The sequence below is a fragment of the Panthera pardus genome, unplaced genomic scaffold (genome assembly GCF_024362965.1).
Source record: "Panthera pardus isolate Hobbes unplaced genomic scaffold, ASM2436296v1 HiC_scaffold_26, whole genome shotgun sequence".
NCBI lineage: Eukaryota > Metazoa > Chordata > Mammalia > Carnivora > Felidae > Panthera > Panthera pardus.
In genome coordinates, this window is record NW_026526832.1 from 17,730,861 (window position 1) to 17,743,534 (window position 12,674).

Sequence of the window (12,674 nt, forward strand, 5' to 3'; positions counted from 1 at the left end):
CTCAGCACTGTCATCATGGAGCCCAACATGGGGCTCGAACTCATAAACCATGAGATCATGACCTGAGCCATAACCAAGAGTTGGATGCTTAACTGACTGAGCCACCCAGGCGCCCCAGGAAAATACCAGTTTAAACATTTTCTGCTCAGCTCTAAATAACAGATTCATAGCCACATAATTGTACATAAATGCATAGGGAAATTTCCAAAAGATACAGATAACAGTGGTTGCTTCCTTTTTTTTTAAATTTTTTTAAATGTTTATTTATTATTGAGAGACAGAGAGACGCAGAGTGTGAGCAGGGGAGGCATAGAGAAAGGGGGAGACATAGAATCTGAAGTAGGCTCCAGGCTCTGAGCTGTCAGCACAGAGCCCGACGCAGGGCTCGAACTCACAAACTGCAAGATCATGACCTAGAGCCGAAGTCAGTAGCTTAACCAACTGAGCCACCCAGGCACCCCAGACAGTGGTTGCTTCTGAGGAGGAGACTAGAGTTGGGGTTGCTTTACTAGTGATGTCTGATATCACAAAAAGAATGTATTCATGTAATGTTTATTATCTGGGTGATTAAAACTAAAAAAGAAAAATTAAATCCTAGAATCAGAGCTAGAACACCATGCAGTCCACTCTCCCCAATTTACAGATGAGGAAATGGAGACCACAGAGGTGAAAGGACTTTTCCAAAGCCACTCGTAATACAGCACAGAGTAGAGGCTCTGGCTCTTGTTTGTGCTGTGCCCTGCGCTTGCCTGGGACTCGGTTTCTATGCCCTTTTCCTTTTCCCCACTTAGAGCCTGTCATCTAACAAGCCAGACTGCCATCCTCTGTAGTCCCAGAAACAGCCTATCACTCTGGTTTCTGACCCCATTGCAGTATCCACCTGTCAAACAGGGAGCTCTCCAATAGCAGAACTTAAGAAAGCCAACGTGTTCTAAAATTGCCAAAAGAAGGAGACCCTGAAGCCTAACAAAGGAGCAACCATGCAGAGTCCAGCATGCCAGGTGTTTGCCTCTTGTCTGTGTTGGCGGAGACAGGAGCCTGGTGGTGCCAGCTCTCCTGGCGGGAACTCAGCACCATTAGGTACTGACCTTAGGTACTCACCTGAAGCACGGCTTCTGCCCAGGGTGGGGCCAAGGCAGGGAGCAGAGTTCTAATGCCCAGGACCCAGGGCCCCTTCTGTAAGAACTTATTCAAGAGTAGCCTTGGGGGACAGATGTGGGAACAGGGACTACACAGAAAGGTGTACAATTCCACAAAACAAACTCAAGACTCCTAAAAGCTGGGCCGCAGGCTGGGAGCGAGGAGTAAAGCACAACACCCATCCCCACCCCCACCTTTCAGAGTTAAAGCAACAGGAGGAGGCTTAGCAGGTGCAATCTTGTGCATGAGAAATGTCTGGACTCCAACTTTTATTTAGCAACTATAATCAGGACTTTCCAACCTGATACAATATATTAAGTCATTAAATTACAGGCTGCTGTAATTTCCACAGGAATGTATTGAGTGCTAATGTAATTCTTTCATCTAAGCAGAAAGATTGCATTGACTTCTGCAAGGGACTTTTACTTGATTGGATTGTAATCAGTTATGTCTTTTCACAGGACCAAGTCTTTTTTTTTCTTTTAATTCAATTGTAATCTACTTGCTCCTCAGGGTTGCTGCACTTTATCATTGTATTAATCAACCTACTTGCTCTCAAACTTTGTGAAACCACAAGAAGAGCTCTGAAGAAGCCCATTCTCAGCCAGGGACGGAGGGCAGCCCCCTCTGCTGGTGGGGCCAGGCATCGTAGGAACAAGGGGTGGGGTTAGTCCTGGGGCTTCCCTTTGGCTCCACATCGCAGGAGTCACTGGGAGAGAGAGAAAGAAAGACCTTCATTCACAGCACTAACTCAATCTCCAGTCCCCTCCAGGCAGAAACATGGTGCCTAGAGAGGATCCTCTCAAGAATGGAGTGCACTCTAAGAATTAAACTGCAGGGTTTGGCAGCTTTCCTGGTGCAATAGCACACATGTGTGGAGTCGTTCTTCCTTTGTGCGTGGCTACGCTTGAGCCTGGGATGGGCTCTGGACGCTGGAAACCCCCTCAGCTCCTGCTTCTCCAGTTCCTCCCAAGCCTCATCTGGTGGCATGACCACCAGATCTGGTGGCATGGGTCTCTCAACATCAGCACTATTGACATTTTGGAGCAAACGGGTCTTTGTTGTGATGGGCACTGTAGGCTCTTGAGCAGTATCTCTGGCCTCTACCCACCTGATGCCAGTAGCATCCCCTCAGTGCTGACAATCAGAAATGTGTCCAGACATTTGCCAGGTGTCCCCAAGTCAGCAAAACCACGGGTCTAAATTTTAAATGTCACAACTACCATCACTCGCAAGGCAAATATTGTGAGGCATCAGCCCACACCCAGACAGTCCCCAGTTCATTCACATGTATTCAGCAAATATCTATCGAATACCTTCTCTGTGCCAGGCACTGCTCTAGCAACTTGATATATATCCATGAACAAAGAAAGATCTTTGCCCTGAAGGAGCTAACATTTCCGTTGGGGGAGGAGGGATGAACAATGGCTAGTAAACATCAGTCAGTCAGAACACCCAGAAGTGAGAGTGTTTCGGTGAACAGAAGTAGGGTAAAAAGAGTCAGGTGTGTGGGACAGGTTGCAATTATACATAGGGTGGTCGAGGGACGCCTATTGGACACATGACAGCTGAGCAGAGTCCTGAAAAGGATGGAACCAGGAAAATATCTGGGGGCACCAGCCAAGCAGAAGCTAGGTCCTTGAGGTGGGAGTGTGCCTGGTGTGCTCCCAAAATAACCAGGGTGAGTTGGGGGAGCAAGAGGGAGAGTAGGTGAGAGATGAAGTGATCAGGCCACCATAAGGACATTTTTAAGCCGCAGGAGGGTTTGGAGCCTATGGGTGGGAATAAGGTGGGATAAGGAGCTGCTGTGATTTGCCTGTTGTAAGACTCACCCTGGCCATAGACTGAATAGTCCACTTGGGCCCAAGGGAAGAGTCAGCACGATAAATTCAGTGCTTACTACATTAGTCTGGGCAAGAGATGATGATGGCTTGGACAAAGATGTCAACAGTAGCTGAATTCTGGGCATATTTGGAATACAAAATCAAAAGGGATTTCCTGCCCAACTAGATGAAGAACTGAGACAGAAAAAGGATCAAGGATGACTCCAAGAATTGCACCTGAGCCACAGGAAGGAGGGAGCTGCTGTCACCTGAGCCGGGAATGCTGTGGAAGGAGATTGGGGGCAAGGTTAGGAGAGGTCTGGTGGACAGCCAGGTGGAGACTTCCAGTAGCCAATGGAGATGGGCCACTGGACTCGAGGAGTGAGGTCTAGAGTAGAGATAGAAATTTGGGAGAAGTCAGCATAAAATTGAGCCAGGATGAGTGACTAAGGAGCAGTACTGATTAAGAGGAAGACCAAAGACTGAGCCCCGGGGACCCCCCAACATTAAGAGGTTAAAGAATAGAAGAGCAGAGGAGGCTGAGGGGAACAAGCCATGGAGGTCAGAGGAGATTCCAGAGGGTGTGGTCTCCTGGAGGTCAGGTGAAAAAGTCTATCATGGAGACTTGAGCAAGTCCGCCAAATGCTGCTGCTGGGTCCAGCAAGAGGCAGGCTGAGAATCCACCCTTCTTCACAGCCCATGCAATTTAAAGAAGATGCCCAGGGGCAACGGGGGATGGGCGAGAGTCTCAGCTCTGGTTAGACGAAAGGTCATCCACTAGCCCAATGGTTCCCTCCTTCCCACTCCTGCAATCTCCAGCCCTCTGCAGATTCTGTTCACAGGAAGAAGGCATTCCCAAGGAATTGAGGCCTCACTGCTGCTGGGCAGAGAGGAGGAAGAAAGTAGGGTCTGAGGGCATGGACCTTCTTAGCACCACTCGTTCATACTGGGCAGCCCCTCAATTTACACTGGAGGAAGCAGAGCCAGGGAGGTGAGATGCTTCACCCAACGTGGCTCAGCAAATCTCCAACAGAGCCAGTCAAGAAGCCGGATTGGACCCCGTATTTTGTGCTCTGCTCTGCCCAGCAGACAGCCCACCTTTGGGTCCGCTGCCCCCCGGGCTTAGCCCTCACGGCATGCCCTGACATTTCATGTCCACCCCACCATCCCCCACCTGGACAGTTAGCAGCCCTCCCCCCACCATCCCCCACCTGGACAGCACTGCACACACACAGGAGAAATGTCAGCTCTCGACAACAGCAATTCAGAAGCTTCCACCCACACTAAATCCACTTTAAAAAATATCAAATTATTTCCATCATTAAATCCAAAATGCCATAAAACAAATTGCATCTTGGCTATTTATCTGGAAATTTCTCTAGTACTCGTTGCCGGCACCCCTGAGTGCTTTAGCATAAGGAGTGGCTTAAGATGAATTGCCACGTCCACTGGCTGGTTACACAGCAGCATTCAATGGAAATGTGATGTTTTATTGGCCTTGTTTCTAATAAGTGAAAGGAAAGCCATTTTCCCCCGAAGATGGGTGGATGTTTGGAGTGTTCTTAGCTGCTGTGCCTGACGAGCCGGCTGGCTGTTCCTGAAGCACTACCCTCTTTATTCAGGGATTCCAGGATCCTGGGCCACAGGGATTTCCTGCACATCCCCAGGGACTCCCAGATGCCTGGGCCCACACCAGGACCACGTGCAGGCCCAGAGTACATCTATATAAAATAACAACAGCCATTTATTCGGTCCCTAACTTGTGACATACTATCCCAGACACCTGTCTGTACCATCCTCAGTAAAGATGCCTGCAGTGTCTGTATTCCCATCCCACACCTGGAGGTCGGAGAGGTGGAGCACCTCCTCCACGGTCCCCCAGGGGTGTCTGCTGATTCCTGGGGTCACACCCTGTTCTCCAGGATGAATACAGAGAGCTCCATTTAGAGCCGTGCCAGAGGATTTCTGGAGACAAGAAGTGGGACATTAGATGGGAGGAAAGACATGTCCAAAATGGAGAAATGATTTTCCTGCAGATGGACTGGGAGTAAAATCTGAGCCTGGCCTCACACTGTTGTGTTCTCTTCCCATGATACTTCAAAATGGCAACTTCTCAAAAATTTATTTCAAGGGCTCACCGCTGCCTAGAGAATGAAGTCTGGTTGGATTCAAGGCTTCTGGCCATTGTCTGACTGTCCAGTTGTATCTCCTTACCCACTCACATTTACACTTCCTCTGCACTATCTCCCCACCTACGGCCTTGGCCATTCCCCCTTCAGAGTCCAGAGGATCCTAAGGTGGACTTCTCTGAGCCAAAGAGACTCTTTGTGCGTTTCCTCAAATCCGCCCTCCCTCACCTCCTTCTCTCTGGGCTCATGCTGCTCTCTTCCCCTGGAATGCCCTTTCCCCATTCTGTTTTAAATCTCCCTATGCTTGGAGGCCCAACTAAACACCACCTCCTACAGGCAGGCCTCCTTGATCACGTCAGCAACAAAATCACTCTCCCTCCCCCAACTTCCCATGCATTTTCCAGCTAAGCTATCCTGTCGTCCTTCTCTCTACTCCCTAGTGACAGTTACTTGTGTATAGATTTTTTTTTTCTCTCTTCAACTCAACTGTAAGCTATTTGAGAGGTCAGACCCCTCAGCCTGTCATTAAGCATAGAAGGTCTGTCTGCTGGGAAGTAGAGAACCTTGGACATAAACCTGAGGTGCTTTTTGTTCCCACAGACAAACCGGTTAATCCAGAAAGTCTGCATTGGAGAGAACAACGTGATAGAAGAAGAAATCCGCGTGAACAGGAGTGTGCATGAGTGGGCAGGAGGGGGCGGAGGAGGGGGCGGAGCCACCTACGTATTTAAGGTAAGGTCGGCTGTGCCAGCTTCCCATGGGTGGTGATGTCCGCGAATCGTGGACCCACCACAGTGGGTTCCCACGACGGCCCTGGGGATGAAACACCTCAGGTGTCCTCAGCCCCATTTAAAGATGAGCAAACCGAGGCCCAGAGGGACATAAGGGTCCCTGTCTGTCCAAGAACCAGCAGGTTCTTCTCTCGCTGATGTCACCAGGCAGGCCCTGCCTCAGAGTTCCAGAGGGTCCCCTGGTGCCCTCCTCTGTCCTAAGGTGGGGTTTCTGACATGATGAAACCCAGGCCAAGGCTTCTTGCTCGGTCCTTCCACCAGGACAGTGATGCCGAGGGCTTAATCTTGAAGTTGTGGAACTCAAAGCCAGAAACCCTGGAGAGCGGGGAGGAAAGTGGGAGCAGAGAGACCCGCTTCTGAGCACCAGCACCCAGCCCTCTGAGGCTAGTGTGAGAAGCTTCAGGAAAAGCCCCATCCCCACCTCCTGGTGTTGGTATATTTATATCTCCCGGCGCTTTGGCTTCTCTGATTGAACCCTGACTGATTCAGGAGCTGGGGGAGGCGGGAAGGGGGATGGGTGAGAGCTAATGGGTGGTGGTAGCATGAGGTCAGACCCCTCAGACCACCGAGATGTCACCCACAGCCCAGCAAGCACTCAGACACTTTAAACACTGAAGTGGCTCAGAGATCCCCATAGTGGAAGCCCAGCTCTGTTTCTCAGTCTCTGAACATCTCCCCGGGCAGATGAAGGATGGCGTTCCAGTGCCCCTGATCATTGCAGCTGGCGGTGGCGGCAGGGCCTACGGGGCCAAGACAGACACATTCCACCCAGAGAGACTGGAAAATAACTCCTCGGTTCTGGGGCTGAATGGCAATTCCGGAGCCGCAGGTAAGGCACCGCAAGCCCGCCCTTTCCCAGGACGTGCCCCCAGGACCGCAAGAGCTTGGGCTCGGCCGGTCGTCATTGCACCTGCATCTTGGTTGCTGGCGCTCGAGAAGCTGGGAGCTCTGGATATTGGTACCAATATCCAGGGAGGAAGGGCATCCCACAGCTCAGGGACCTGGAGTCGTCTTCACTGACCTGGGGTTTGGATTGCGGGCCACTGGGAAAAGGAGACAGGCAGCAGCATTAGGACAGGCAGCCCAGCCTCCCTGAACTTCATCAGATCCAACTAGATGTGAGTGGATGGAAGAAGTATGGGCAGAGTCAGAGCGCCCCCCCCTCCCCCACCTGGAGGCCCTCCGGTCGGTGCCTCCAGGCCCTGGGCTACCAGATCACACATCCCGCTGGAAAATCTCTTTCTGGAATTGCCACGGTTTGGCAATCCGTGCTCGTTAGTGAGAGCCAGCCACACAGAAATAGGAGACAGACATTGACGCCGCGTCTGAAGAGAAAATGCAGTTCATTTTTGTATTTTCTTTTCTCCACAATCAGACCAAGGATCTCAGAAGGCATATAAGATTTGAGATTAATGAAAACAAGTACTCAAACTTTCCCTACAAGTGAGAAATGGCTAGAAGAGAAGGGAGAGTGGGAGTAGGGCTTGGGTGCTTGGTGAAGACCATCCAGCGATGTTCACAGCGGCAGTTAAGAACTCTCCAAGCACTTCCACATCTGTTGTGCGTGTGCTTCTCAGCACCACCCGCAGGGCTTTCCCGTTGTACTATTATTCCCATTTTACAGAAGAATCAATGAGCTCATAGAGTTGGTGGGTTTTTTTTTTCTCCAAATAGCCAAACTGTTTCATACTCAGTCCATTTTTTAAAACACTGCTGTGGTTCATTTGGTTTTTTTTCCTCTTTATGCCGATTGTTTTCTTTTCCACACATTTGCTTAAAAGCTGTAAGATGGAGTGAGGGATTAGAAACCATCTCAGCCGGGAACCCTGCAGGGCGCAAGGGTACAGTGGCAGGTGCAGGGGAGGGAGGGAGGGTGGGCACGGGAGGGCGGGCAGACATGGTGCCAGGTCTCATGCCCCCGCTTCAGGTCCCTAATGGGGCTGGAGGGCCTTCCCTTAGCCACGAGATGTCAATGGCCCTGAAAGGCCCACATTCTGCCCTCCAGTTGGAGGAAAGGAAGCCAGCACCCTGTAGCTTTCAAAGCTGATTTGCCTGGGGGCTTCAATTCAGCTCTGATTGTCCATTCTAGATTGAGCTTGTTCCTGACCTTGGCCTCCTCTGCTAAAACAAAGCTCCCTCTCTCTAGCATAGTGGTGATCCCCAGCTGCAGCTCCCCCATGTAGACATCCCTCTGCTGCCCCCTCGGGGTCCAGACGAACCTCTGCCACTCATTCTTCCAGACCGCCCTTCCCGGCCAGTTAACCCTCATGGTTCCGCAGACTCAAGCACTGCTGTTTCTCCAGGTCCTTGCTACCACCATCTGCTGGAACAGAAAGGACTTTGGGGTCTTTTGGAGTAGAGTGCCTGTTGAAATATCATACAAAACAACATAAGGGGAGAGAATGGGGGTCCCAGAATCTCAGGGGCCAGCAGAAGAGATTGATTGTAATCAGCCTGTGGCCTGAAGATAACATTGCATTCAACCTCAGTTCTGTAAATAGCATTTCCTTTGCAAGAGTTCAAAGTAGCCCCCAGGCCTTAGGAAGACCAGCTCCAATGGTGGCTGTCTTCCCAAGGGTACTGCCCATCCCTTCCCCCAACTCCTCCCCCCCCACAACCCCCCACAACCCCATCACCTTTCCTGAGCTTCAGAGCGTGAGGCCCTGTGCACACACGTGTTCACCTCATGCCCAACGATCCCTACACGTCGTGGTTTCTGAAGCATTTTGCACACTCGTTGTCTTCTTTGGTCCAAACATCAACCCAATGAGGCAAGTCTTATTATCCCCAAGTCACAGGTGAGGAAACTGAGGCTCAGAATGGAGAAGTTCTTTCCCAGGAAACTATAAAGCCCATTGGTTTGTCTGGCCTAATCCAGGGTTCCTGCAAAAGAACTTCACTGCGGTGACCCCAGCGGGGCTCTGACAGTTGGCTGCCCAAGGACCGGTGGGTCTCGGTTCTTGTTGGATGGGAAGCACTAATGAAACAAAGTCCCAGCACTTCAGGGGTTGGGGGCCCCATCCCTAACAAAGCACATTCTCCAACTTTTAATCCAAAGGCCTGATGGGAAGCAGGGGTGTGAGGCGTGGTCCCATCTGGATATGTATGTCTGTGGCCAAAGCAGGTCTCACTAGGGCAAAGGGCATGGCTCCTGATCCGCCCCCCCCCCTGGATTCTGAAGCCCCCAGGCCCCACAGGCCCTGGAGCGGAAGCAGACATCCTCAGAGCATACTGCATCCTGCTTCCTCTGCCAGATCCAGCGGCTGACCTCACCTGGCCAGCATCCTCACTTGGGGTTTTCTCCGTGTCTCCTGCAGGTGGTGGAGGTGGCTGGAATGATAACACTTCCTTGCTCTGGTCTGGAAAATCTTTGCTGGAGGGTGCCACCGGAGGACATTCCTGCCCCCAGGCCATGAAGAAGTGGGGGTGGGAGACAAGAGGGGGTTTCGGAGGGGGTGGAGGGGGGTGCTCCTCAGGTGGAGGAGGCGGAGGATATATAGGTAAAGATGATTCGTGTTCAAGGTGTCACTCCCTCCCCTCTTAGTCATAGGTACTCCCTGTCCTCTCCCTCGCCCTCACCTGCCCCTCCCTCGGCCCACCTCACCTGTGGACTGTGATGTGACTGTGCACGCCTACCTCTCAGCCCCACAGGACCAGCCAGAGGCAGGGTGTTGCCTTCTGAGCCAGCATCCTGCCTCGAGGCTTCAATAGCAACAGCTTCAAGATCTTATGTGTTCTTGAGGCCCCCCCCCTCCCCCAAAGCCAATGCTAAAGGGGCTTTGATTTCCCCGGGCTGTTCTCTGAGCCACCCCCAGGTCGTGCTGGCACGAGAGCCTTGGAGGCCAGACTCCCCAGCCCCGTGCCTCCCTTTGGATGGCCTGGCCTGAGTCTTCCCTTCCCTGCCCCAGCCCACCAGCTTCCAGAACCCCTCTCCATGCTGATGGGCAGCACCAGCCCAAGCCCTTCAGCCAGCAGCCGGCCACTGGCCCCAGCTCTCCTCCGAGCTTCAGAGCAGAGCAGAATAGCCTTCTGAAGCCGAGAGGCTGGGAGATAGCGGCTCCACCCTCCCCACAGATTAGGACACAATGCATGCATATGCTGTGATGTTCTGTCTGTTTTGCTTTACGCTGTGTGTAAGATGCTCGTGTTAACCAGATGCTCTTCTTTCCCAAACTCTGGGTGGGTGGGAGGAGCCTGAGGGGGGAGCCCAAAGATGACCCAGCCCAGCTGAAAGGAGGGACAGGAGCCTAACGGCACAGGGGCCCATCCCCCCATGCCCACCCCTTACGCGATGGGACTGGAGAGCAACTCCTCAGTGCCACTGCCCTGGCCAGTCCTGGAAGAGGTGCCAAGGGTCTAATCCAGCCTGGGGACGCTAGACCTCTTCTGACTCCTGTTCACATGAACTGCTTCCTAACAGCCCCGTGCAGGGGTGGGGACTCCCTGGTGGGAGCTGGCCTGGACCTGGAGGGAAAGTGGTCCTCACACACAGCATCTACCTGAGCCAAACCCCAAGCACAGCCCCTGTGCCCCGGGCCTCCCTTCCCTCCCCACCGCCCCGCCCCTAGGCCCCTCACCACCCCGAGGCCCATGCATGCCCCGCTGATGTGCAGATGTGTTGAGACATGGGCCCGAGCCTCTCTGCGTTAAACTCTTCTCTGGTTTGGCACAGGCGGCAACGCGGCCTCAAACAATGACCCCGAGATGGACGGGGAGGACGGGGTTTCCTTCATCAGTCCACTGGGCATCCTGTACACCCCAGCGTTAAAAGGTATCCCCTCTGCCAGGAGGCAGAACCGACCTCCTCGGGCCAGTTCTTCCACCAGATAAAACCTCAGGGCTACTGGCATGAGGCCAACGTACAAAGGCATGATTGTGGGTCCCTTACAGGCAAGTCTTCCTAACACTCATCTCAGCAAGTTTTTCTGGAAGTCAGGATGTGTGGCCCGATATGCACTTGGAGGTGGAAGACTGGCTTCCAGACAGGTGGGACCTAGAAAATGCAGCAGTGATAGTCCCCTTACCTGTGCCAGCCAACCTGAGGGTCATGCACTTGGACCTTCCCATCTTCCTACAAAAACGCAGCCACGTGTCCTCTGAGCTCCATCAGATGCATCAGGGACTTCCCTACGCACAGTGGTGCTTCAGTGGCATCAGTGGGACATAGGGACAGGGACCAGAGAACCAGCACCGACCAGCTGGAGATAAAACACGGAGGCCGGGAACAGGGTGCAGCGTGGTCTTTGCTGCCTCCACCTGAGGCTGATCCTCCCTTCTTGTCACCAGTGATGGAGGGCCATGGGGAAGTGAATATTAAGCATTACCTAAACTGCAGCCACTGTGAGGTAGATGAATGCCACATGGACCCCGAGAGCCACAAGGTCATCTGCTTCTGTGACCATGGGACAGTGCTGGCTGAGGACGGCGTCTCCTGCATTGGTAAGAGGGAGTTGAAGGAGGTGACAGAGAAGGGGCCCAGACTGTGAGCCCATGGCGGCTACCACTGGTTTCCATGATTCTGGAACACCTCAGATGTAGTCTCGTTGGCTTTCTGACCCCCATCTGCCTGCCCCAACACGGGTGCTCTAAGGACTGGGCAAAGGGACCTGTGTGTGAAAGGCAGGTCGTGGCTGATGAAGGAGCCCCAACACATCTAGTGACACCCCTATCCCAGGGTGTGGGCCCTCACGTACTCACCAAGGGGCCATCCTGTCTCCACTGGAACACACCCAGTGCCTGGGCCATCGACACCCCCAGGGCACGCTGTCCCCTCCAGACTTCCAAAGACAGACTCTGTTCCTTTCAATTTCTACCCTGAGGTTTACTACTCGCAAAGCCTTTCAGATGCTGCAGGCGTTTGAAGACAGGGCTCTGTCCTCCTCCTGCAAACCTCCAGGTGAAACAACCCATTTGTTTCCCTCAGTTCACACAGAACAGTTTTGTCTCCTCCCCATCCTGTGTCCCGTGTCTGCAGGCGTTCCGATACCAATGTCCTTTTGAGATGTAGTGCCCAGGACCAGGCAGGATGTCCCAGAGTGGTCTGTGCCAGTGTGCACCCGGACCCCGCTTCTGCACTCGGGGCCCAGTGCTTGCAGAACTACAGGCAGTGATTGAGCCTCCAAGTGTTACTGACGGTCACCCTCAGTTCCTGGGTCATACCGAGTCTGTGGTCCCCTAAGTGCTCTGAATCTCCTCTACAGCCACTATTGGCTCGCCTTCCCACCCTCATCCTGTCCTTGTGCAGTTGATGCTTAGGATCGATGTCCAGAATTTGATATTTATCCCTGTCACATGTTCCCTCCAGCCAAAAGCTACTGTTGAAAGTTGTAAACCAGATTGACCCCACTTCCTGCCCCCGCTCTCTGCAAACAAAGGCCCCCAAGGTGGAGGAGGAGCGGGTGGCACTTGTCCTGGCTGGGGAGGGCATTTCTCTCTTGGAGCTAGCTCGTAGGACAATCAGCATTGTCACTGGTGCCCCATGGGATCCTGTCTTGCAGTGTCCCCCACACCTGAGCCCCACCTGCCGCTCTCGCTGGTCCTCTCTGTCGTGACCTCAGCCCTTGTGGCGGCCCTGGTCTTGGCTTTCTCCGGCATCATGATTGGTGAGTGTGCCAGAGTCCCGGGGCTTCCAAGGGGGTGGGAGGTGGCAGGAAGGCAGATCTGGCAGAACGGAACAGCATTTCAGGCTTTGCCATGGATGCCAAGGTATCACTCTGGGTGGGTGGTGATTAGAGCAGCCCAGGCCAGGCCAAAAACTGAAGCCCTCTCTCCCAGCCCCCTGGCTCCCTAGA

General features: G+C 53.0%; 1 protein-coding gene and 1 long non-coding RNA gene across 4 annotated transcripts in view; one reads left to right on the top strand and one right to left on the bottom strand.

The window, feature by feature from the left end:
* ALK (ALK receptor tyrosine kinase) overlaps window positions 1–12,674 on the top strand; it is a 666,217-nt gene that overhangs the window by 624,386 nt on the left and 29,157 nt on the right. Inside the window, exons 14-19 of one of the 2 annotated variants that reach the window (XM_053891034.1) lie at window positions 5,693–5,824; window positions 6,568–6,712; window positions 9,201–9,383; window positions 10,556–10,654; window positions 11,170–11,322; window positions 12,381–12,485. In XM_053891034.1, the coding sequence (XP_053747009.1) occupies window positions 5,693–5,824; window positions 6,568–6,712; window positions 9,201–9,383; window positions 10,556–10,654; window positions 11,170–11,322; window positions 12,381–12,485 (817 nt within the window). Of the gene's footprint in view, window positions 1–5,692; window positions 5,825–6,567; window positions 6,713–9,200; window positions 9,384–10,555; window positions 10,655–11,169; window positions 11,323–12,380; window positions 12,486–12,674 lie in introns of those variants that run through there. The other variant, XM_053891035.1, reaches the window with a different exon arrangement.
* LOC109266422 (uncharacterized) lies at window positions 7,203–9,254 on the bottom strand. Of its 2 annotated transcripts, none has more exons than XR_002079711.2 (4): window positions 9,157–9,254; window positions 8,520–8,766; window positions 8,103–8,203; window positions 7,203–7,664 (listed from the first exon to the last, which is right to left on the bottom strand). It is a non-coding gene; the product is annotated as an uncharacterized LOC109266422 (long non-coding RNA). The 2 variants fall into 2 exon arrangements; XR_002079710.2 differs by having other exon boundaries at window positions 8,103–8,247.